General features: G+C 45.2%; 1 protein-coding gene across 3 annotated transcripts in view; it reads right to left on the bottom strand.

Moving 5' to 3' along the window:
• The window catches only part of OLFM1 (olfactomedin 1), a 48,576-nt gene extending 24,777 nt beyond the window's left edge, over positions 1 to 23,799 (bottom strand). The window contains exons 1-2 of one of the 3 annotated variants that reach the window (XM_074974202.1): positions 23,354 to 23,799; positions 4,040 to 4,189 (exon numbers count right to left, since the gene is read on the bottom strand). In XM_074974202.1, the coding sequence (XP_074830303.1) occupies positions 4,040 to 4,189; positions 23,354 to 23,449 (246 nt within the window). In that variant the 5' untranslated portion in view covers positions 23,450 to 23,799. Of the gene's footprint in view, positions 1 to 4,039; positions 4,190 to 5,754; positions 5,803 to 6,948; positions 7,193 to 23,353 lie in introns of those variants that run through there. The other 2 variants (XM_074974201.1, XM_074974203.1) reach the window with 2 other exon arrangements.
• Positions 23,800 to 26,269: the final 2,470 nt, after the last annotated feature.

Genomic DNA, 26,269 nt, shown 5'->3' with positions numbered 1-26,269 from the left:
CATTCAATATTTCCTCCAGGGAGCTTTGCTGAGCCAGTGTAACTACTTGAAGATGGCTGTGGGAAATGTGTGTGTTACCAGAAGCACGGGCCTCTTGGACTTTGCTGGAGCCAGCCAAGGGACAAATGCCAGCTTTTCTCTAAGTTTTGTGAAATGATCGAGGTTGACCATCATTAACATTTGATGACAAGGACAATATGAAAAGTAACAATTCAAATAAATAATTAAGGGGGACCCATGCATCAAGGTCTGATGGTCTGTGACATGCTAAGGTGGAGAAGCTCATTGTCCAACCAGTGAAAATGGTTTCATGGCTAGTAATTTCTCTCTGCTCTGGTCTGGGGGCTATGAGCAGAAGAAAGAATGTCAGTACCTAATTCCAGCAGTACCACCCATCCACACCCAGCAACACCTTCCCAGCCTCATGTAGGCCATTGCCAAGGCCTTTAGGTAGACTGCACTGAATGGGGAGGAGGACAAAAAGAGGTGTCAAAGTAACAGCCGTGTTAGTCTGTATTCGCAAAAAGAAAAGGAGTACTTGTGGCACCTTAGAGACTAACCAATTTATTTGAGCATAAGCTTTCGTGATGCATCCGATGAAGTGAGCTGTAGCTCACGAAAGCTTATGCTCAAATAAATTGGTTAGTCTCTAAGGTGCCACAAGTACTCCTTTTCTTTTTTTAAAAAGAGGTGTGTATTTTTCTGCGCTGATGAACAGTAAGGCAGTAATTTGCCTGCAATGGAGGGGGACGAATTTGAGGAGCTTTGCCTGCCCTGGGTGGAGTGTCTGTTACAGCCTGGACTTGTACAACATTTTTTTCCTGTTGACCCAGCCAGTCCTTCCCTGAGAAAACCTGCATCCACCTAGTGGGATCGCTTTGTACATCTGCCAATGGGAATGGGGATTATGTTTGAAGTTGCCCAAAACTGGGTCAACTAATTCTGCCAGCGCTCACTCCCGATAAAAAGCCCAACTGTGCACGAATTAACTTATGGCAAATAAGGAAGGGTGCTTAAGTGAGGACATACAGTTAAACAGGGGGGAAGCTCAGTGGTTTGAGCATTGGCCTGCTAAACCCAGGGTTGTCAGTTCAATCCTTGAGGGGGCTATTTAGGGATCTGGGGCAAAAATTGGGGATTGGTCCTGGGGTTGGACTAGATGACCTCCCGAGGTCCCTTCCAACCCTGATATTCTATGATTCTATGAAGTTATTTTCAGCGACGTGCTTGGTGTAAAGTTCAAATCCATTCCATTCATTGCTAATAAGGTTTTTTTTAAAATTAAGTAGCAACCTATGGTGAACATTTTTAAATATCAATTACTATTATTCCTGATCTTTGACAATAACGTAAAATTCATCACTTAAAGATCTACATCTTTTATTTTTATTACCTTTTTAAGGCCTTGATCCAGCAAAGCACTTAACCACATGATTAAACTTAAATGAGATTGCTCATGTACTTAAGGTCAAGCATGTGCGTAAGCGCTTTACTGGACCTGAGGCTGAAATACATTCTCTGTCTTAAATTTCCCTCAGTTTCTTCCAATCACTTACGACCCCTGAAGAACCTTAGTTAAGAGTATTTTTTCACCTATGAAACACACATATTCCGAGTGCTCACAAAACCTCATTTTGTAGCAATCTAATGGCATAGACAAGCTAACAGTTGCCCAGGGGGAAAAACGTTGATTTTACCTTAGGGAAGCAAAAAATTAATAAGATGGAATTTAATTTCTGCTTCCAGTTATGCCAGCTTCTTTGACACTGATGGAGTTACTCTGGATTTATACCTGTGTAACTGGGAGCAGAATTTGGCCTAGTGACTCTAGCAAGCTACCTCAGCTAGGTAATATCTCCTAGATCCTGATCATCCCAGTCTGTGGGTGCTATCCTTTGGGGTAGTGTCTATGAGCAATACCCCTGCCTGGGCCATCTGGAGCTAAATGCATGTGGCTGCACTTGAGGCAAAGGACCAGTTCATTCACTTGAAAGCCGTAGGACTCATAATCCTCCATCCATGGTCTAGCCACTAGAGGGAGATAGAGAGCTACACTGTGGTCGCATGGGGCACGCCCAGATTTTTTTCAAGTTTTATTCTAACTTGGCCTTCACAAGGGGTTAAAAACCATGAGGTGCCAAATGATGTCAATGCCCTTTGAAGCAGAATGAGATGGGGGGCCTCACTGGCCCCCTGAACTTAATTAAGGCCCTACCTTAATTTTCATACGCTGGTGTCAATGTGTTTTAGCACACATTGGCTTTTTACAACTTTGAATCTGATCTTTTGTTTAACTCCCCAAACCTCTATGCAAAGCCGCTAGCATCCATTGCTAAGGCAGACATTTCTTCTACTTTAAAAAAAAAAAAAAAAAAAGGATTGCTCACTCAAAAAATGCAGGTTTGCTCGGACCAGTTACGGGAATGTTTTATTATCCCCAAAGGTGAAGAATAGGTTATGGGTTTGCTTTCCTCCTTGGGAAATCCAAACACAATTACATCTTTGACATGTTGGGTTTCTTCTGCTATTTGTGGTGAGAAAAATGCAAGGCTAGTTCTCGTCACAAAAACAGGGGAGTTGAGATGCTAGATTCTTGAAAGGGGCAGGAATGTGAGCGTGGAGGTTTTCCAAAGGTGTCTGCAGTTACATTTTACTACAAGGATTTTGTTTCAGTGGAGATCCAGATCAGAGGTCTGGAACTTCATGGCGGCCGCTGAGACTCACCCCTTTATTTCTGGGTTCTCTTACAGAATGGTGTATGTGTAGAGATAGATAGGTTAACACACACATGAGCATCTGACTTTGCACATCATTCTTCCCTTACTTTCTACCCTGGCATCCCAAGAGCAGCTTGCTGTCTAAGAAAAACAATGAACATTTATATTTCAGCACCCTCTGCACTGGAAACTATCACATTTTAGGTCTTTCGCCCCACACCCACTGTTCCCATTTGAATAGGACTTTGGGTCAAAACCTGCTTGTCTTGTTCATGTGAGTAGTTATATGAAGCCAATGGGTCTTTGATACTCATGCTGCACCATATGACAATTCCTGTTCCTACTTCAGATTTCGTTGTGTTGGGCACGTTCTCTTTATTATGTGAGGAAACAAAAGCCAGAAGCTTATGCTACAAACAAAAGAGAAATGTCTCATGTCTCAGTTTATAGTACTTAGTCACTCAAAACATTCATAAACCCGCACTTAATGTGTTTTACTATGCTCTAACATGTCAATTTTCTCCAGGTATCAGGATAAAAATTATTGTGTCACATACTTCAGATGCTGGCATAGTACAGTATTTAGACATGAGGGATAATTACATGCCCCAACACAAGAGTCTCCTTAGATTTAGAAAAGAATGACATCATTTCACAAGAAATGGTGTTTCTTCAATGGGATCCATTATCCGGAGAATTTCCTGATATCAGGGATGTGTCTTCTGATCTCTCCAGACAGCAGACTATTAAAAACGAACCATATGAATGTCAATGTTAAGAAGAAAACCACAAGCCCTCACGACTGTGTTATTTGATGTCGCTGGCTCATGCTGGGTTATCCAGCCTTTTTAATATCAATCCAGCTAAAAGAGCTTCATTTTTAATTGGGCTTCTCTCTCATGTTTTTGAGACTCACCCTTTGAAAATATTTAAGTGTTAATTCAATGAAAACCAATGTGATTAGAGTCAACTGCAGAATTTCCCCCCCCCCCACTGAATTACATAGGGTAATGTCATGTATCTTTGATCTTATTACATTTCACAAAGGTTTTCACAAACCTCCCTCTATCTGGATACTTATACACCTTTCATAGCCACAACATCAAAGCACCTTACAAACATGAACGAATTGATCCTCACACCTGTGAGGTAGGAAGGTATTATCATTATCCCCATTTTACAGATGGGGAAATGAGGCACAGAAGGAATTGCTCAAGGAGTCCATAGCAGAACCACAAATTGCAGCCAGATCTCTTGAATCCCACCTGCCTTAACTACCAGACCATCCTCCCTCCTTCCCACAGGATGGTTCATCCCATTACCTTTTCTAAGAGCTGCCTCAGCTGCTTTGTCCTGGCATCACGTGAGCACATCGTCTGTTGAGGAGCCACCACTGTGCATATACACCGTCCCTCGCTGTCTTGGGCAGAGCTGTAGACCTGCCAGCTTTCCTCAGGGTTGGTAGGCAACACCTAATTGATACATGGAAAAGGGGGTGGGTTAAGTAAGACAGGGGGACACTTAGAGGGATAGCGAGAGTGTAGGGAAATGGATGCACAGGAAGTATTTGGTGAAACCAAAACCATTTTTTTTTAAAAGTAGCAGTAGAGCAAGACCACAGAAAGATAATGGAACCATGGAATAAATAAAGGAAAGGTTCCTCTGAGGACCCAGTAAATATGTAGGATAGGATGCATTTTTAATGCAAAAATATGGATTGGGGACAGATAAACAAAGAGTTTGATGGCATGAAAAGGAGAGCAAGAGTTGAAGCAGATAGTATGGACACAATGGGGAAAATTGGGGGTATGTGGCATGGAAAATCCAGGGGCAATAGGATCAGTTGGCATCATTAGTTAAAGTGAGTTCTGATGCACACCCAGCCTGTGTGAAACTTGACGCCAATCTGTTATTAAGACACACACTCAATTCTCCTTGACACACAGAGAATGAAGTGCATCCTGATGTACTAGTCAGTGTTCTCCTGACTCTATGAACTGAGCAGCAACCAATGGGAATCTGCAGAGCTCTCCAAGATCCTGAAACAGAAATTAGCTCTTAGGAGGAAAAGGCAACCAGCGTTTTTACTGGTTTTCCCCCTCTGCTATTCAAAGTGTCCCAGGAGATTTTCAGGAGCACTGCAATATTTCTTAAACTGTTCTGTTAACCCAAGGAGGAGAGAGAGTCCAGAATAACCATGAGACAGCGTGCCAGCTAATGAGGAATACAACCTTGAAGATGTAATCAGCACTATGATCTGGGCTTTCAGAATGCATACGTGGAAAGGGAGCCCAGCAACGAAGTTAAACACATTCCCCAGCCCCTGCAGAATCTCTGACCTTCATTTCCCTTTAATCACACAACATTTTGCAAAATACATTATTCAATCATAGTCTCTGATCATTTAGAAGAGACCTCATCATTTAGAAGAGCTAGAAGGAAAGATGCTGGTTTAGTGCTTAAATATGTAATAAATAACCTTGCAAACAGCCAGACTGATTAGATAGATAGGTAGATGGACAGACTCCAGCTAAAATGATCTTGGGTCACATCACATTCTTGTAACAGGGAACAAACTGCCAAATCCACTCACAATTAACAGAGACACTGTATCAAATACTCTTCATCTTGAAACAGTGAGGCTGCAAAATGCTAATTTTTTTAAGACAGAAGCATGCAGCCTGGAGATGAGAGGTGTCAATTCTTTCCTGCTAAGGGGAGAAAGGAGGATTGTTATACTCAGCCATTTCCAATAGATAAGAATCCAGTCTACAGCATCCTTTCAGAGAAGGCAAGGGGATCCATAAGGCATGACTGAAATGCATTTGCAACTTCCCTGATGCATTTTCCATCCCAATAATGACTATTGATTCCAGGCATCTGAGTGCATCCATTCTTGTGGGTCTTACACCTGACAGCAAGCTATAGGGAAATGGCAAAATGTCATGACAAGGGAACTTTTGACAAGCGGTCTAAGAGGGGCACCTTAGCCAAAGCACAAAGGCAGCTTTGCAAGGAGAGGAGTGGCAGGACCCACCAGCTCTGCCTTTCCTTCCAAACAATCTGTCATGCTGGGAATGTGCCTTTACCATGCCCGTCTCCTAGCTATGGCAACCTCGCCCTACTGCTATGCAAATGAAGGCTGTAGCTCAACTCCTAATAGCTCCACCCTGACAACCTATTTAATGAGAAACCAAAAGATTCCTGGATTAACCCCCAGTCACATGACAGAGAGAAGGAGGGGGTGGAGGAAGGGAATGGGACAAGTGAGCATGGCATGATTAGATTTTCTAAGAGCAAATCCTTTGCCAGCACAACTGCAAAACATCTTCATCTCCCTGGCCAACACACACACACAGCCACCCCCAAAAGAAACCCCTGGGATTTTCTACCAGGCCCATTCCTGAGGCTCTACAAGATGAGAGAACTGCCCTTGGGAAACCTCTGAGAACAGTATTTAAACACACACACACCCTCTGCCGGTCAGTTTCCCAGCACAGGTGCAGGACACCACCACCCAAAGCTGGGAGCAGTGCTACTCCCTTCCCTCCCCACCCCAATGACTGGCCTCCGCCACTCACTTAGCTTCCCTGCACTCCCATGATCAGGCCAGACCTTTCCACTTTACAAAACAAAGCCAAGCCAAGCCAACCAAACTAAACCTGAAACTGATCAGCCACGCTACCCTCCTGTTGGCTAACAGAACACGCGCCTGGCGCAGGAGACAAGGGCCAGCAGCATCTAGCCCTGATCCAGGGCAAACTTTGCACCCCTTCTGCAAATTAAGGATCTGTGCTTCCAGGCCTCCCCCCCCCCGCCCTCACACACACACGAAGTGCACAGATGTGCCCTGAACACCAGCCCCCCGACATACACGCAAAGTGCACAGACATGCCCTGCACACCAGCCCCCCAACACTCACACAGAGTGCACAGACGTGCCCTGCACACCAGCCCCCCGACACACACATGAAGTGCCCTGCGCACCAGCCCCCTGACACTCACACAAAGTGCACAGACATGCCCTGCACACCAGCCCCCCGACACACACATGAAGTGCCCCGCACACCAGCCCCCCAACACTCACACAAAGTGCACAGACGTGCCCCGCACACCAGCCCCCCGACACACACATGAAGTGCACAGACGTGCCCTGCACACCAGCCCCCCGACACTCACACAAAGTGCACAGACGTGCCCCGCGCACCAGCTCCCCCCCCCCCGACACTTACTCCCGTGCTCCTGTCCAAGGTGCCCCCCGAGGCTGCGGTTAACTTGGTGCTGTTCAGCCCCACCAGGGACGGCAGCGTCTGCGACATCCAGTTGGTGATCATGGCCATGGTGCTCAGGACGACTCCGATCTTGAGCAAAGGCACCGACATCGCGGCGGGGATCGGCGGCAGCCGCCCTTCATTCCGAACCGGCCCGGGGCTGCCCGCGGCTCACCGGCCCCCGCTGCCCCGCCCCGCCGGCCGAGCGCTCCCTAGGCATCTCCGCTGGCTCCCGCCGGGGTCTCGCCTCTGCGGGGCTCCCTGCCGCCCGCACGCCCCCGGGCTGGCCCCGGCACCCCCACAGCCACGGTCCCTGCTGGGGGGGGGCCGCCGCTTGGCACACCAGTCCCAGGGGAGGGCGGAGCGGAGCGCCCAGCCAGCCGGAGGGTTTGCCCCGGGTGGACGGCGAGGGGTGTTTGGGTGGGGAGGGGGAAGGAGTTGGGGAGGGGTGCTGGGGTGCTTTTTTGTAAGGTGGAAGGAGCCCGGTCTCCAAAACCCCGCGTCTCCCTGGGACGTGCAATGCACATGCCTGACACGGACGATGGGGCGGGATGAAATGGATGGGGGGGGGGGGGGGGCGGAGACCAGCGGCTGATGTGAAAATCAAACGCACGCTGATGTCAAACTGGGGGGGGGGGGGGGGGGTTGGTTTTTTTTAGTTTCTCTCTCCCTTTGCTTCTCTCCAGCGCCCCCTGGCCGCCGTCGGGGGCTGGTTCGCCCAGACAGCAAAAGCCTTTTTGGACTTTTGGACCAGGTGGGTAAGTACACGATGGGGTGTCTCTCCCCCTTTAGCATCAGTTTGCATCAGCACCACACTCAGCCCGGTGTCTGAGGCGTCGGTGAAGGGCTGGTTAGTCGGGGAGCTGCCAGGGAGCTCAAGTGTGGCACAAATCTCCCGGGCTCTCTTTTACTCGCCTCTGCTGGCATGCGAGAGAAGCAGGGCTACCCCCAGCGCTGCCTTAACAAATATTAGGAAGAACCCAGTCAGTTGAAAAGAAAATAAGGAGGATGAGGAATTGGATTATAATCAGACCAGCGCAGCCTTCCCCTAGCAATGCTCTCTGCCTGGCTGTGCCATATTTTTCCTTGTACAGTCCTGAAGCCAGACGATAATTGTCTGCACGATTGTTGTAGCATGTTGGCCCAGGATATGAGAGGGACGAGGTGGGTGAGGCAATATCGAACCTGGGTACCCGTACGCTAGGGGCACGCGGGAATAATCCTGTCCAGACAGACAACACATCGTGTTACCCCTTACAGACCGTCTTTTCCCCTGTTTTCATCAGTGTATTCTGACCCTATCTCTGATGGGAGTATGGCGTAGATTATGTTATTTGGAAAGGGGTACGCAGCCTAAAAAGTTTGAAAACCACGGCTTTATCGGACCAACTTCTGCTGGTGAAAAGGACAAGTGTTCCAGCTTCACAGAGCTCTTCAGACACTCTGCTTACCTTCCCCAGGTATTAACTGTCCTGTTCGCACGGCACTCCATCTGCTCTCATTTTAACTGGAGCTCTTCCCCATCCCCCACCCCCCTTAAGAGAGGCTAGTGCCGCTCGTACCTATCTATTTTTCTGCAAGACGGTGTGTTTTCCATTGACCCAGCCTTACTTGTGATGCCCATACAGTCATAGTGGGGGATCTGTGGCTTCGTTATTCTTGTCACCTTCTCTGTCCTCTGACCCAGCTGTTGCATGATGTTCTGAGCCACTGTTACTTATGGTCTATCTACACTGTGAAAAAGACCCATGGCACAGCCGCAGCTGGCCCGCCTCACTCGTCTTGGGCTGCGAGGCTGTAAAATAGCCATGTGGACATTTGGGCTTGGGCTGGAGCCTGACACTCGCTGCCCCAGGATTTTTATGACTGTGTAGACATAGGAGGGGAGTGCTGAGGGTCAGAGTCAATCTAAGCCTAAATTGGTGGCTCTTCCTCCACCTGCCCAGCCTTGCAAATGAAAACAAATTAAATAGAAAAGTCCCTCATATTTCCTTGCCTCATTTATAGCCCTGCCCCCAACCAGGCAGCAGAATCAAAATCTTATTCACACCAGGTAGACTTCTCTTTCCTTAACCTTTAGTTGCTCCAGTTCCAAAGGAAACCCAACCCCACCCTAATGGAGAAAAATCCAGCCATGTTAGACTTCAAAGAGCCCTCCCTGATTCTCTACGGAATGGTCAAGAGAGCAGGATGGCAGAAGGTGGAAGATGTGATGGAGAACAAGCCTCTTCCAAGGAAGACCTGTGATTCATGGAGTGGTGAATTAGGGGCATCAGCTGGAGAGAGGCAACCCTCCCTGTCTGAGTGGGGAGCTTGCTGCATTCTGAACATGTCTGTTTCATTGTCTTAACTTTGGGAGAGAGGTTCTCCAGCACTGAGGAAATGAGCTTCCCTCCCCACCTCAGCCCCAGCAAATCTGATGTCTCCCATGGGTGGTGAGTAAGGTACCTCAGTGTTAATCATCATTATTAGTTGTATTACAGTAGCTCCCCCATCAAGGATTGTGTTAGTCACTGCACAAATACGCCACAAGAAGACTGTCACTGCCCCAAAGAGGTGACAGTCTAAATATAAGATGAGACAGACCACTGGATACAACAGACCGATGTGGGAACAAAAGGTAAGCACACAAGCACCTCAGCCTCCCCCCTCAGCTTTCAAAACCCCTGATCAACCCAAAAGTTGGCAGGCTAAATCAGATTATACACATCGGCCAGATCCTCATCTGGTGCAAATCACTGAAGTCAGTGGAGCTACACTGGTTTACACCAGCAGGGGATCTGGCTGCTTGGTTTCTTTTTCAGAAAAATCTCATATTGCAATTGCTTGCACCACAGTGAACCAAACTGTAAGTAGGAAGCCGCATGGCCATTTCATTGCAGACTGTGCTGATGGCTTTGTCAAAACATTTTCACTGAAAGTGGCTTCTCCATAAGGAAACAGTTCTCATTCAAGATTAAAAAAGATTTCCTCAAGGGGCTTATATGACTTCAGAAAGGAAGTGTTCCTCTGATCGAAATTCACAATTCCATCTTATTTTTTTTCTAGGTTAACATTTAAATACCACGTGCAGAAGAGAGATTACAAAATTAATCCTCTGGTCATGTGCAGGATTCCCCAAAAGAATAAAAGTCACATCTCTTGCTCCACAGTAATAAAGGCGGCCTCGGGGGAATCAGAGGCTTATCCCACTGCTTCCTGAGATTTCAAGAGGAACAAGAAGTAATCACAGTAATTAAAAAAAATAAAAATACAAACTCTTTCCTCCTCTCAAGATTTGAAACACCAAAACAGTTAAGGTAAGATGGAGAGTTATATGCAATTGTCTGTAACTTCTTTCAAGGCTCTGCAATGCATACATTTTAGTACTGCAACACTCTGGTTTTCACCTTTGTTTGTGTGTGGAGGGGATTTAAAGGTGTTTCACTTTGTATTTGCAAAAAGATCTAATTTCTTGCTGAAGTGCAATTGCAAACCAGTGACTGACATGCATATTATGCAACTCTGCCATCAGAGAGCCTCTGCAATTGTTGGATTCGAGTGCCACCTTCTAGCATAGATTGGTATTGCAGGCCCCCCTTCAAAAAGATGCTTTATAATACAGTGGATCATCAGTGATAATAAATACAGTGGAACAATGACTCATCCTACTCCCACTCCTCTTTGATAACTCATCGTCCCCCCAGGGAATTTCTAAATAGCTCCGAAATGGATTGGTTAAGAGACAACTCCCAGTCTGCCTTTGTCAGCGTAAGAGCTGCAGAGCAGATGTTGGCAGTGGAATATAGAAAGTTTGGTGATGTCATCCACATTTTTGGTATCTCTCAGGTCAGATTTACACTGGTGAAAATAAGGATCTATTTCTGCAAGTAGGGATAACTTGCTGCTACATAACTTTTTAGCTAAATAATCATTCACAAATTCACTATCTACCATTCTTATTGCCCCCACCCCCCCACCCCCCCGTTACCGTCATGTCTGAGCACCTCACAATCTTTAATGGATATATCCTGTGCCCTACAGCAGTGCCGTTATCACGGTTTTAAAGATGGGGAACTGAGGCACACAGGCTAACGTCACACAGAGCAGGGAACCGAGGCATTTCTTCTGAGTTGCAGACTAGTGTCCTAATCACCGGACCATATTTCCATCCTTCCCATAATGGGATGACCTCGAGAAGTCATCTAATCCAGCCTGCTGCACTGAGGCAGGACCAAGTAAGACTAGACTATTCCTGACAGGTGTTTGTCCAACCTGTTCTTAAAAACCTCCAGTGATGGGGATCAGCCAGGGCTGAGTACGGGGGCTTTGCCCAGGAGAACCCCATTGAGTGGGCATTTAGATTCCTTCCCCAGGCTGCTAAAAGAATCTGTTTCATGGTAGTAATCTCTACCCTGCCTGCAACCTGCTTCTATTAGATGACTGGCAAAACTCCCATTGACTTCACCAGTGCTGGATCAAAGTCTCAAAATGGGTACAAACAGTGAGGTCCCTCTACCTTGCCCTGAGCCATGTTTGAAGAAGCCCTAACTTTGGACCCTTACAGGATCCCCACCACTCTTGCTGTGGGCAGGGGAGAGGAAAGCAGGACTTGCCCGTAAGTGACATCAGGGGAGGTTTAAGAAACAGAGCAAAGCCAAGCAGACACTTCACGAGACCCCCTAAGAGGAGAGAGGTGAGGCTGTGTGCACATGCTGACTCCAGGCCTGCCGCCTCTCCCTTGATGGCAGTGGGAGCTTTCAGTGGGACTGGAACATGATTGGGTTCAATCTCTGGATACAACCAATGGCTGCAGATTGAAAGAGTTTAAACATGATTCTCTTCCCACAGCTAGCAGGACCCTCTCAGGGTAGAAGTGTGTCATTGTTGTTCACGATTGGCCTTATCCAAAGGCCACATTCCCACTATGCTTTGGGTCAGACCCAATAACCCTGGCAAGCCTGAAACTAACTAAAGTTTCTCTGTCACTCTTGACCTCTTTCACCTCACCAAATCCCGAGCTCATTGCTCATTTGTCACTCAGTCCTCAATGGAGGCAAAACCATAATCGACTGTGATGTGCGCAGCGTTGTTGTAGCCATGTTACTGCCAAGATTTTGAAGAGACAAGTTGGACGAAGTAAAATACATTCTTCTTCCAAAGAAGAGCTCTGTGTAAGCTCAAAAGCTTGTCTCTCGTCAACAGAAGCTGGTCCACCACAAGACAGTACCTCACCCACCTTGTTTCTCTAATTGACTTTAATGGCACTTTGCCCAAGTATGAACTGAATTAAAATGAGGCTATGGCCCCACATGTGCATGCCATGGCTTATTATGACAGGGTTGCTCATATTGCCGGGCTGCTGCCATTAGAAGACCTTCACTAAGGGAGGGAGGGGGAATTATCCCAAACCCTAGTGTCCAACCCTACTGATATTTCCTATACTGAATTCCCGTGATTCATTAATTCCCATGGAAGGCTTCCATAAATACTGGTGGATGGTGGAATATTTTTCCTTCGGTGCAAATATCCAACAAATACTTAGATGCAAATGTGTGGCTTCATTGGAACAACTCAGATTTACATTGGTGTCACTGCAATCAAAATCTGTCCCAGCATTCTTACTAGGATGGTAGCAGTGAATGCTTAGGTCGAAGGTAAAATGCCATCTGCAGAGAGCTCTTAAAGGAAATCACATCCTTCTGTTCTATTCTAGTCTGTTCAGGTTCTTATACTGTGCTCATCACCACAGTATCTGAGCGCCGGATCCGTACGACACTTACCAGTGCAGTATTTATATCATTTCAGTGCTCATTTGGAAAGCAGGGTATGACGTAAAACTCACCTCTCATGCTAGTCTTCAATAAATACATAGAAGAGTTAGTTCAGAGGCATATAGAAATTAACATCTTTTTTAGACCTTCACCTTCTACCCACATACAGTTTTTAAATAATAAAGTATGTTAAAAAAGCTAACAAAAATGCATTCTGTAGCTTTTATTCCCCCAGGAATGTATAAAGATTCATTCCCCCTCAGTACACATAGGTACTGTTACTGGTATTCAGTCGTGGTAACAGTAGTATACAGAACCATTCATCCAAGGATTGAAAAATGCTTTCCAAATGTTAAGCTTTGTAACACCTCTGGGCTTGACCCTACTCTTGTGGAAGCCAATGGCAAAGCTCTACTTTAATGGCGCAGGATCAGGGCCTCTGTGAGGTAGGAATTTATTAGACTTATTTCACAGATAGAGCAAATGAGGCACGGGGAGCTGACGAGCTTGCCTGTGATCACACAAAGACACAGACTCCCATAGTCTGGGCTCCCAATCTATTCCCTCTCCTATATCCCTATTGTAACCACCTTCCCTTTATGAAAATTATGGGCCGGATCCTCAGCTCGTGTAAACCAGCATAGCTGTACTGTCTTCAATGGAGCTACATTGATTTACAACAGCAGAGGAAGTGGCCATGCTTAGGCTAATCAAGGGAAGAATAAACCCATTTGAATTTTTAGGCTCCTTTGTTTCCATATGCTTCAGAGCATCTATTCTCTTCTTTCAAGAGCCTGTTAACATAACGGGAGTTATGCACGGCCATCCAGAGAACAATGGCTCTCTGAAAAAAGTCAATGACTTGTTGCATTTACTATCTTTCCAGATCCCTGGATTGGAGCCTTCCTTATCAGACCTTAATTCCATTATTTATAGCTCAACCTCACATGGCAACAAATTGCCACAGCACCTTCTCTAAAGAGTCAGTCCCACCTGGATGTAGGGGAAAGGGCCACACACAGATACATCAATTCCAGCCCCAAATGGAGGCTTTGCAAAATCCGTCATCAATTGTAATGTCTCTATTCTATTTTTTAAATGGCAATTATTAAGTCAGAAGAGTTTTTTTATTAGTTTTTTTTGTTCAGATTTAAATATTATCATGCAGGGTTAGAAACCCCAACACTGCAGCTTTATGCTAAGGCCTGAGCTCCAGGAAGTGAAAATGACCAGTGTATTGACCTTGCCCAAGCTAAGTGAAATGCAAAAATGAAACCCTCATTGTTACTGCTCAAGTGTACATTAGAGACAGGTTCTTTCAACTGTTGTGGTCTGAAAGGTGATAGTAAAAAAAAGCCACAAGGACATATGTTTAAATGCATTGGGCCTGAACTTACATTCACTTATACTAAAGTAAATCAGGAGTAATGCCACTGAAGTCAATGGGGATACAGTGGTGTAAGTGCGAGAAGAATCAGGCTCATTGTTTTCAACCTGACAGCATCCTCTTAGGGAAGCTTTCCAGTGCAAAGCAAGATCTGGCCCTTAAAGAGAAACTGACACCTCTTCCAATTTTTGACAAAACCTCTCTTAGTCTTAGGTTTTCCTCGATATCTCAGATCGCCTCTCTTCTGACTGCTTCATTGTTTATCACACAGGTTATTTGGCTTGAAAAGAGGCTCCTTATGTCTCTGAGTTTATCTGTTCCTGTTGTGTATTCTACACCTGATGTCTCCATGGCATCAATCATTTCCAGAGCAGCCAATTCTGATGTCTCAATGAGTGAATTACTGCTGTAATGAGATAATAAGCAGCAGGGAAAGATGAACTGTTAGGGAACAAAAGATCTCATTTGCATGGATATATCCTTAGTAATAAAGGATGAGGAAAGAAAGACATAAAAATATATGGTATAGAATGGATCCCACTTAATGGCAAACTACTAAATGGAAAATTTCACTAATGGAAAAGTTGTTGTCCATGCATAATGTAAAATGAACGCAGCTGACTGCAATTGACCTAAGAGGCCAGCATTCTCAAATATGGTCAGTAAATTTGTGCCCGTATTTATGCATGACACACTAATACAGGATAGATCTTTGTCTCCCTCTTGTGGCTGGTCCACCCACATAAGAGGTTATGAAGTTGCCACAGCTACCAGGTGGAGACTTGGGGTCCTAGCCAAATCCTGTTGATCCCAGTAGAAAGGCTCCTATTGAATCAGAGGGATTTTTAGCTCTGTTCTTCAGCTCAAGAGATACAGGCTCATCCTTTTAGCAGGGAAGGTTCTGGGTTCAAACTCTTCTGCTGTCCCAAGCTGTGTCAGTTACACATGCAGAGCCGAACATGTATTTATGTATAATGTGCAAATTCAGCAACTGCCTGACTGGCAAATCAACTGTTATTTTCACATACTATTTTCATGCTTCCTTGTGTTCACAAACGAGAGTGTGCACATAAATGCAGGGGTAGATATGGAAGCGGGGTTGAGGTCAGCAGTGATAATGCCCTATAGATTTATAGATTATAAGGACCATTGTGATCATCTAGTCTCACCTCCTGTATAACACAGGCCACAGGACTCCCTGGTTTGAACTAAACATCTCTTTGAGGTATGTTTTGTAGCGTTCTTGGCTGAGCACCAAAACCAGGATGGCAGTGGGCGGTAGAGTAGTTATTTATTAGCTGTGCTCTGGAAAAGCTCGGTGACATCCCACATCAATGCTCCTTTGAAAGGGAGAAACCTGAGAATGATTCCTCCTGCCTGCTCCACACAACCCTTAGGTGGAATTCACCGCTGTGCAAAGGGCCTGCATGAGACTTACGCACCATTTAAGTCTCACTCAATTCCTCAGAATGAGGCTCACGAGGCGCATATAGGCCTCGTGCACTGGGGAGAACTTGCCCCATAAGGCAAATCCTGTCTGACGAGCACAGCCCAGAGTAATCAGGCTGGGTGTACTGAGGCTAGGAGAATGAATCTTATACTCCTAGACCACGGAGCAGCAGCCAAGTTATTCTATGGTACCTCAGGGCTGCAGTCATGCCCCCTCTGAGGGGCAATGTCTGATGGGTTCATGTAGCAATAGATCCATCAGCATTACGCCCATGTGTTTCCCCTCCCCCATCAACTTCCTGCAAGCTGGGGAATCCCAAGCTCCTCTAGGGACTGTGTTCTGCGGCATGGTAGGGACCACACACCCTGTGGGTGTTTCCAGAACACTTGCCTCTCCCCCAATCTTTGGGCAACACACCCACACACTGCTTCCACTGTGTCCAGTGCCTCTGGGCCTGGGGAGCAGAGAAAAGGATCTGCCCCTTAGTGTCATTTATCACAGGAGTTGTTATTTGCTTTTAAAGTGACACTGACTAGATGCTATCAGCCTAGCTGGAGGTGCAGAAAGTTCACAAGGTTGGACTGGAAGGAGGCTTTGAGAACTGGAAGTGAGGTGGACCGGCCCCTGCTTTGGGAAATCCCAGCGAGTGGGGAAAATGCGGTGGGAAGCCGATGTTCCCATTAAACAGATTGGACTGCACTGGGCACGTAGGTGCATAATAGTGTACTGCAGATGGTCTAGACGGATGCAAAGGACAACATTCTAATGCAGATCAGGCTTCAGGGGCTCTTTGCCTGTGGGGCTTTGGTTCAGTCTATGACACAGACAGGGACCACTTGCAAAGTACAGCTCTGGCCCTGGATCCTGGTCTGGATTCAAACCCTTCCGTGGGTGAGATGTTCAGGTCGAGGATTCTACCATGGGCGCATCTCTAACGTGATAAGTACAAGGCAGCACAGTATATTGGATATCAACGTTCATCGGTGAGTGGACAGACAGAGACGCACATGAATGTGGGGTGGGTGGGGCAGCAGAGTTTCTATTAGAATATTTTTGCAAAGTTTCTCTCCCCCCACCCCCCGTGTTTATACAGAACCTAGCACAATGGGGTCCCGGTCCATGACCAGGATTCGTAGTTACTATAGCAATACAAATAAGTAATAATCACATTTCACCCCACCCCTATTGCCATGGGCCTTAAGAAGCACAGTGGGGCAGTAGGGGTCATTCTGTGCTTCTCCCCTCAATCGTTGTGTATAACCAGGGTTGGGAGTCACAGGAAGGGGACCACAACTCCCCACTCAGTGGCTAATAGCAGAAGGGAGCTCCCCCGCTTCCAGGCATGAGTGGGAGAGCAGTGCTCCCCCACAGTTCCCTCACTCCTTGGCTGGGCTACCCCCTCCTGCTTCAATTGACTGTGACCCCTGTGCATGGCCCCATTAGAATGCAAGGGAGGTGAATGAACTGAGAAGAGACTCCAGGAACTGGGCGGTGGGATTGACTGCCAGCAAGGAGCATGATTTCCCCCTTAATCCTTCCATTGAGCACCGAAAGCAATACAAAGTTCAGCGCCTCACGCTGCTGTCTTTGTGTCCCACCAGCTGAAGTCAGCAGAGCCCAGATCCTCAGAAGGTATTTAGGAGCTTAATTCCCATTGAAAGGGAATTTAGGCCCTAATTCCCTTTGAGAAGCTGGACCTAAGAGCTTTCATAGCACTAGAAATGCCTCAATAGAGCAGGACTGCACTGAAGCAATACAAACGTTCCTAGCTTCCTTTCACCTATAAGAGAGACTCCTGTTTTATATTTACCCTGCACCTCCCTATCCTGAAAGATCCCAATGTGCTGCACAAACCATGGACCTTATTCAGCAGACCTTACCCCCACTAAACTCCCATTTTTGCATAAGCTATGCACAATTGGCTTTCGACACATAGAGCAGCACTGAAATGCAGCCACTTCTGGGGCGAGGCACAGCATGCTGTACAGTAGTCATGAGGAGGTTAAATTCTAGCTATCAACATGAGACAATTCCTTGCACATGGTAAGTGCCATGTGAGTTTTACTCTCTACACACAGTGCAGAAGACCCTGAATTTTGCAGCAGAAAGATCATGCTCTCAGTATTACGTTTGAACAGAATAATCCCCCTTTAAGATCTTTGCCTTGTACTAAATCTGTGTTTAGCTAAAGCTGCTCTTGACACTAAACCCACAATCTCATAGCAAATGCCAATATATGTCACAGAAGTCTGTGAGCCCAGTATAGCAGCATTACAGTTAATGGGAGTTTTGCAACGATTTCAATAGATGAGGTTTGTATTAGGAGCAATTATCAGCATATCTTTTAGGAGCAGGTTTCCTTAAGGTCAATATTGGGGTGTGGATGGGGAAATATTTCCATAGGTCGGTTCGGAACTACTGTCCAGAAAGTCTTTTTAAATTAATAAATAAGTATATCCCATTGTTGTGTGTGTTAATTGCTTTATACTGTCACAATTAGTACTGAAGTCTGGCAAAGCACCTGCTTTAATCCTCTTCTCCCTGTTCTTGTCCTTCCCACAAGGTCTCTTGTGATCTCACTAGATTTAGAGCATCGACTACTAATTAGAGCAGGAGGCATTGAGAGTCAGGACTCCTGGGTTCTACTTCCAGTTCTGAAAGAGGAGTGAAGTTTAGTAGTGAGAAGATGCAGGAGACTGGTAGTCAGCACTCCTGGACTCTGCTCTGAGAGGGAAGGGTGGTATAATAGTTAAAGCATGTAAGAGATTAGAAACCACTATTTCCAGCTTTGCTTTGTCTTGCTGTGCTACCTGGGACTCATCATGACCTCTCTGTGGCTCAGTTTACCTGTGCGTAAAAAAACCCACTTCCTTCAAGAGTAATGATACTTAATGTCATTGATATTTGCAGATCTCTCCGAGATCCTCAGATGAAAAGGTGTGTGCAAAAACAAAGTGCAAACTTCTTCCCTTTCACAATGGTTTATGCACACCCTTTGCCTCGTGAAGAGTTTAGCTTAATAATTATTAAATAACAAATCTGAAAAGAAACCTTTTCCTTTCCTTCCCCACCTCTGCATCTCTACAGCCATGTTAGTGTTTGTCTCGAGCATTACTATGGCCCTATGGTTCATGATTTCATAATAGCAAGCAAAAGCCGCAGTTTATCACTCATAACTGAGAATTGGCTTCTTCCATTGTCAATGCAGTTTTACAGTCCTCATCTACCTAATTCAGTTAGATAGTAATTAGTTTTGTATTACTTTACACAGTGATTCTAATACTGATTACAAGGCCTGATAACTTGAGTAATAAATATAACCCAAGGCTGACAATTACCTGTCTTTTTTATTGGTGAAAGCTGAAGTTAGCGAAACGAGACATTAATTGGTTTATGAAATGAGGCATCTGCCTCATGTTACAGGCTGCAGATTTGCAGCTTAATTCTACAATGTGGCTCCACAATAGGGGATGAAGGAGCCTAGCAATCAGCGTGAACGTTTGAAAATCACCTCAATAGTTACAGCTAAACTAGCACAGTGTAAGGCCTGGCGTTAAAGTGAGTTAGAACTGAGCTGCAGGGGGATCAATGTGCAGGGGGAGTCAGAGAAGTACCATCCTCCTTCCCTGCTCTCTGGCTCCAAAATCTAAGAGCCACATTTTCAACGGCAAAGCAACGTGTGAGATCGCAAAAATGCATGCCTGGTTCTCCTCTCACTTTTACACCAGCAGTGTAACTCCATTGACTGTAAAGAAGTTATTCCTGTTTGACTCCAGTGTCAATGAACCAGAAAACCCCCAGCTTTGGACACTTGGAAAATTGTGGAAGGGGTGCAAACTGATAGCATTTGCACTCACAGTTATGGGGTTTTACAGATCCATTGGAAATGCACACTTTTTTGCCAGGGCACCCAGGGATGAAAACCGTATACCAATGAACCAGATATGCTATTTTGAAAATCAGTGCTAAAGTTCCCTTAGACCCTTAAATGGGAGCCCTAAATATTCAATAACTTCCCTGCCCCAGGGAATGTATATTTCTTCTGTGGATTGAATTATTATTGGTTAAATAAATATCAAGGTGTTTCTTACCTCTCTATGTACCCTCAAAACTTCTGGGAAAAGCTATGGCAATTTCATAAGTACCTCAATGTGTAGTTAACAGCCCTGTTTCAAGAGAGACTGAATACATTATAAACCAAGATTGGGGAGGGGAGGAGAGGTCCAGTCTGTAATCCTGATTATGATCTTAAACCTGTTTTCCATTCATCTAACTCCACTGGTTTGGATGGAGTTACTCCTGATTTACATCAGTGTAAGAATCAGGGCCTATATTTAAATCTGCATCTATAGCCATATATAATAAACCTTGTGAAGCAGATCCGCGGGTGGTATAAATTCCCATAGCTCCACTGAAGTCATCTGAGGATGTAACCCTTTATCTCTCTGGGGTTCCAGCTGCCAAAGAAAGAAAGCTCTCCTTCTGAACTCAGAAGAACTTTGGCTAAACTTGCATGCATGTAGATGGAAGAATTGGGGTTTTGCCTGCCAATGGCAACAGGTACCAGTAAAATCCAGTCCATTCAAATTCAACTGTAATATTCATCATTTCATTATTTGGATCACTGACCTGTAAAAACGTGAAATGCAATTTAAGGACTTGGGCTAGCATAAGCCTCGGACTCTAATATTCTGAATATTTCCATATGGAAATAACTCTGAAATTAGAAAGACAATAACATGTAAGTCTAAAGGGATAAAACTACAAGTGGGGAAACAAAGGGCAAGCTGACGTTATAACAATGACAAGACTCTGTGACACAGAAGTTTGGCCAACTCCTGTTATTTTGACTTGGGATCCCATTAACTTTTAGTCAGGACTTGATTCCAAGCATGTGCTACTTTTTCAGGATTTAATCCACAGTGTCCGTTTGCAATGTCCCGCATGCTCTAGGAGCGAATTCAGGGGTAGGGCACAACTAACCCTGCTTTTCAGAAGCCAGCTGTGACTGGGATTACTTGAGAATTCAACTCTAGTTTAGGTGCTCAGATATGATTAGTGGGTTGTTTTGGAAACAACGCTCTCCCTTCCCACCAGGAGATGGTTACCCTTCTGTACACAGAACAGCAGCAGTTAGTTGTTAAAGGAAAGCAATGTACTCACCCCTTACCATTGCAAAGTCTGCTCTAGCACCCCTTATGGGGAGTATCTGGGGGGGCTGATGTGCATGCTTTGTATTATTAAAGGGAGGGAGCGGGGGTTGACAACAGCCTTTGCATTGTCACTGAAAGCTGCCTAATTAGAAATGAATCTTCCCTTAACCATGGCCCCCCCATTGGGCTCTCGGGAGGGGGCAGGGGAATGCAGATGAGAGCGTGACTCCAATGCATGTGATAGAGATGTTAATTTGGCACCAAATTAAACGTGGGAGGCAGGGAACTGGGCGGCGTCAGGGATGAAAGGCCTATTTGGGGATTGCATCTGGCAGCTGTGCCATGGAAATGAGATGCAAAAACTGTGAAACAGATCTGCAGAGCCAAACAATTCCATATCTACGCTGGAGAGCTCTCCATTCCCATAGAACAGGAGGGCGGTTCGGAGAAAGGAGCCTAAATCAGTGTTGCCAGCTCAAGGTAAACAGTGAAAGCAAGCAAGGAGGGTACCTACTCAGCTCCTATTTTTGCTAAAATCTAGCCAAGGTTTATATGTTTTTATTTAAAACCAGTGGGCTAAACACTGCTCTGGGATAGCTCCACTGAAGTCAGTCAGGGATTATTTTAGCCCAAAGCTTGTAGCTGGAGTGGGCTGATTTAGTTTGCTCAGACTAAAGTTGGGACAAAAGTTCTTCCACACCTGCAAAACAGAATCTGATACTCTACCAACACCAGCAGCTGCCTCAGCACAAGGAGATGCAATAGCTAAGGTGTCCTTGCAGGAAAATGCCAAGGCAGAGAAGGTGGGTGCTGAAAGAGAGAAAGAAGCCATTAAGCAGTTGGGGGAAAGAGTTTCATGCAGCCAAGAAATTCAAATTCCCCATGAAACAGATACTCTCATGCTCGCCTGGGGGCGACCAAGAAGGGAGAGAGGAGGGAAGATACAAGCTTGCTGAGAAGGCAGCCCAAGATCGCTGGTGTTTATCATGCCAAAGGAGGATGGCAGGGTCTTCACCAGGAAGCACTGTTTGTTTGTTTCAGGGCAATTCTTGTACGTTTCACCCTGCTTTGCCCAGTTTGGCCATACAGGTGTATGTGAGCGAGTATATACCCTGGTGCATATTCTCTCTCAATGCACACAACAGATTTTTATTGGTCAGTCACTTTAGCTATAATTCCTTCCCAGCCCGTCCACTTTACAGGCAACTTGGAATTGTTTTTAATAAGCCTCCCCCCTCCCCTTTGGACCCAACATTTTAAGACTTTGCTTTGGAGATTTCTTCCTTTCAGCAGCAGCTCAGAAATATTCTGTAGGTAAAACATGCTTTAGCCATGACATTTCTGTTCCCAGGACAGTGACTTAAGAGGCTATTGTGTGTGTGTAATATAATTAAAAAAAAACATAAAATATCTGGAATGAGAGTCCAGCTGCTAATTGGTTCCATATCCGAGAGCCTCTATTTATTGCTTCCAGGCAACATTACAATTAACACACACACACACCCCGCCACATAGAGTATCCCCTTGTGATCACTTTTGCTCCTTTCTTGCGTGATTAAGAAAAAGCAAAACCATCCTTGTTTCTCAAAGAAGTGGAATGGACTTTTATTTCTACTCCCTCAAAAAAAACCTCCCCCCCAACTCAACAATAGGTGGGCTTGGAAAGTACAGGAAGGCAATCAAATAAAGAAAGAAACAGCCCCCAAGCATGCCACAAATGGAAACACTGAGAGACATTTAAATGTCACCCTAAATCAGGAAAGCTACCGCCACACCAGTCGTTTATCTATATAAAGGGGAGGGGATGAGCGGGAATGAAACAGAAGTGATTGCAGGTGCAAATTACATATTTTACAAGGGAAAATAGAACACACACAAGTAGACAGACTGACTGACCAACCCCTAGCTTACCAATAACAGAATGTGCATTTCAAGCTACTTACACTATTGCATTTTTAAAGACATCACATACACCCCCAAATCCTGTCCATTTGCCAGCTGAGAATTGCACTGAGACTGTAGCAACCTCATCTTTAATTGTGGACTTCTCAAAGAAGGAGGAGGAATAAAAAAAAAATTTTTTTTTTTAAAAAAGCTGAACACTCAAGACCCCCAGTGATGAAATGTTGTGGTAGATGACGATGAATTCCCTTCCTCCCCTAGTGAAGCAAAAGGCAGTCACATTACAGAGTCACCAGTTTCACCTTACCTGAAATTCAACTCTCCTTCCCTCCCCCCTCCCCAATTAAAAGTTGAATTCAACCACCCTACCCCATTCCAAATCTGGCTGCCATAAAAATCTACAGCAGATCTGAAGGCACAAAGGCAGCCTTAAAAAAAAAAAATCCCCTTTAAGTCCGATCTCTTCACCAGGCACACGAACACCTTTATCCCTCCACCCTGAGCTCCCCCTCACTGCTCGCCTGCATCGCAGGAGAGGAATTTGATGAATGACCTCTATTGCATGCTCCAAAAAGAAGGAAGGGGGAGGGATGGGGGAGGGGGAGTGAAATTGACAGAAAGATGCAATTTGCTACTCTAGTTTCTTTTGTGTCCTACAGCTTTAGCAGAAAATGGCGTTGGGAGAGAGAGAGAGAGAGAGGAGAGAGAGAAATAAACCTACTTGAGTTAGTTCTGTGCCCATCAGCAGAAGAAAGAAGAGACTCAGAAGCTTGCTTGTAGGTTGCATCTCTTGCACACAGTTCCAGGTACCTGGCATGCAGATTTCCCCCTCTCCTCCTGGGTTATTTTCTGTTGCTGCGTTGATCACCGGCTCCCCTGGGTTGCTTTTGGGTCCTTCAATTTTTTTTTTATTATGATTCTCTCAGTACCCCAAGAAGGCAATGCAAGAAATCTGCTTAGCACAGCCTTCACTTTGCATATTTAGTGAGCTCCCCGTGTCTCCTCTTCTCTCTGATCTGCCTCTCTCGGGCTTTTTTTTTACAAATTTTATTATGATGATGATTATTTAATGGCGCCCCTGATCGAAAGACATTGGCGAGGAGAAATTCAACGGAGCACGAAATGATTATCTCTGCAATTGCCAAAAGTTTGCCTTGAAAAGGGGGGCTGATGGAGGGAGGACAGGGATTAAAAAAAAAAGGAAAGGAATTGGAAGGCAGGGGCTACTAGCAGGGATGGATGTTTGAAACAGGATGTGACATCAACAAAGGCGGGGGAAATTTAACTAGACACGGAGAAGGGAATGGGTGGGGGGAGGTAAAGCAGCAACATCAAAAATGCAGCCAGACACAAAAGGAGGAGGGGTCAGATTTGGTACTGGGGGTCTGAGGAAATCAGACAAAAGGGACTGAGGATGAACGTGGAAGGGTCCCTCTGCAGCGAATTTAAGGCAAGCCCTGGCCCAGTTGCAGCGGGCTCCAAAGTGAGAAACTCCAATGCACAGAAGCAAGAAGGGAGCTAAAGGAAGAGATGCAAATAGGAGCCAGCTGCTGTATTTTCAAGGCAAAGAGGATTTTTCTTGATTTAACAGTACCCCTCTACACACACCCCTCATTCTTTCCCTGTTCAGGAGACTCAGGATTGCAGGCATATGGGGGACCTGAATTCATTTAAACTTCAACCTTCTTGGCATTCAGCCATATGCCATGCATCTTCCATTGGGTTCAGAGATTTTTTTTAAAAAATTGATTGATTTTGGGGAGGGTGGGGGTGGAGGAATGTCTCTGATCTAGGTCGTGGCAATGCCAAAACCTCCACCCACAAGGGAAACAATTAGGGCAGTCAAGCAGTTAAAAAAATTAATTGCAATTAATCACGATTAAAAAAATTAATCGCATGATTAATTGCACTGTTAAATAATAATAGAATACCATTTATTTAAATAGTTTTGGATATTTTCTACATTTTCAAATATATTGATTTCAATTACAACACAAAATACAAAGTATACAGTGCTCACTGTATATTATTATTTTATGACAAATATTTGCATTGTAAAAAATAAAAGAAATAGTATTTTTTAATTCACTTAATACAAGTACTGGAGTGCAATTGCTTTATCATGCAACTTGAACTTACAAATGTAGAATTATGTACAAAAAATAACTGCATTCAAAAATAAAACAATGTAAAACTTTAGAGCCTGCAAGTCCACTCAGTCCCACTTCTTGTTCAGCCAATCACTAAAACGAGTTTGTTTACATTTGCAGGAGCTAATGCTGCCCGCTTTTTGTTTACAATGTCATCTGAAAGTAAGAACAGGAGTTGGCATGGCACTGTGGTAGCCAGCGTCGCAAGGTATTTATGTGCCAGATACACTAAAGATTCATGTCTCTTCACGCTTCAACCACCAGTCCGGAGGACGTGCATCCATGCCGATGATGGGTTCCTCTTGATAATGATCCGAAGTGGTGCGGACCGATGCATGTTCATTTTCATTATCTGAGTCAGATGCCACTCGCAGAAAGTTGATTTTTTTTTAGTGGTTCGGGTTCTGTAGCTTCCACATCGGAGTGTTGCTCTTTTAACTTGTCTGAAAGCATGTTCCACACCTCGTCTCTCTCAGATTTTGGAAAGCGCTTCAGATTCTTAAACCTTGGGTCGAGTGCTGTAGCTGTCCTTATAAATCTCACATTGGTACCTTCTTTGGGTTTTGTCAAATCTGCAGTGAAAGTGTTCTTAAAATGAACAACATGTGCTGGGTCATCATCTGAGACATGCAATGTATGGAAGAACACTGGTAAAACAGAGCAGGAGACATGCAATTCTCCCCCAGGGAGTTCAGTCACAAATTTAATTAATTAATTTTTTTTAACAAGCATCATCAGCATGGAAGCATGTCCTCTGGAATGGTGGCCGAAGCATGAATGGGCATATGAATGTTTAGCATATCCGGCACGTAAATACCTTGCAATGCCAGCTACAAAAGTGCCATGTGAATGCCTGTTCTCACTTCCAGGTAAATAATAAGTGGGCAGCATTTATTTCCTACAAATGTAAACAAACTTGTTTGTCTGAGCAAACGGCTGAAAGTTGTCTTGCTCCGGGGACATGAAAAATTCACCCCCCTAAAAGACATACTTAGCAGACCTAAATCCCAGTGTAAACACCACAAGGTCAATGGAAACATTCTTCGCTTGACTTCGCTACTGCCTCTTGTAGAGGTGAATTAACTACAGCAGTGGAAAACCCCTTCCCTTCACTGTAGCAAGGGTCCACACTACCGTGATACAGAGGCACAGCAGCAGTGCCATAGTTGTGTCCCTGTGACATCTGTAGTGTAGAGATAGCCCAAGGCCGGGTACACACTAAAAAGTGAGGTCACAGCTATCACTTGGGGGCTGTGAAAAATCCACACCCCTGAGCAATATAGTTCAGCCAACCTCAGCCTCGATGTGGACAGCACTAGGTTGATAGAAGAAATGTTCCAACAACCTAGCTACCTTCTCCAGGGGAGGTGGATTAACTACACCGACAGGAGAGCCCTCTCCCGGTGGCTTAGGGCGTCTTTATTAAAGCGCCACAGACTTGCAGCTTTTTAAGTGCAGACTTGCCCTAAGTCTCATTTTCAAAATTG

This window comes from Natator depressus, chromosome 16, assembly GCF_965152275.1.
Source record: "Natator depressus isolate rNatDep1 chromosome 16, rNatDep2.hap1, whole genome shotgun sequence".
NCBI lineage: Eukaryota > Metazoa > Chordata > Testudines > Cheloniidae > Natator > Natator depressus.
This window is presented reverse-complemented; position numbering and strand designations above follow the sequence as displayed.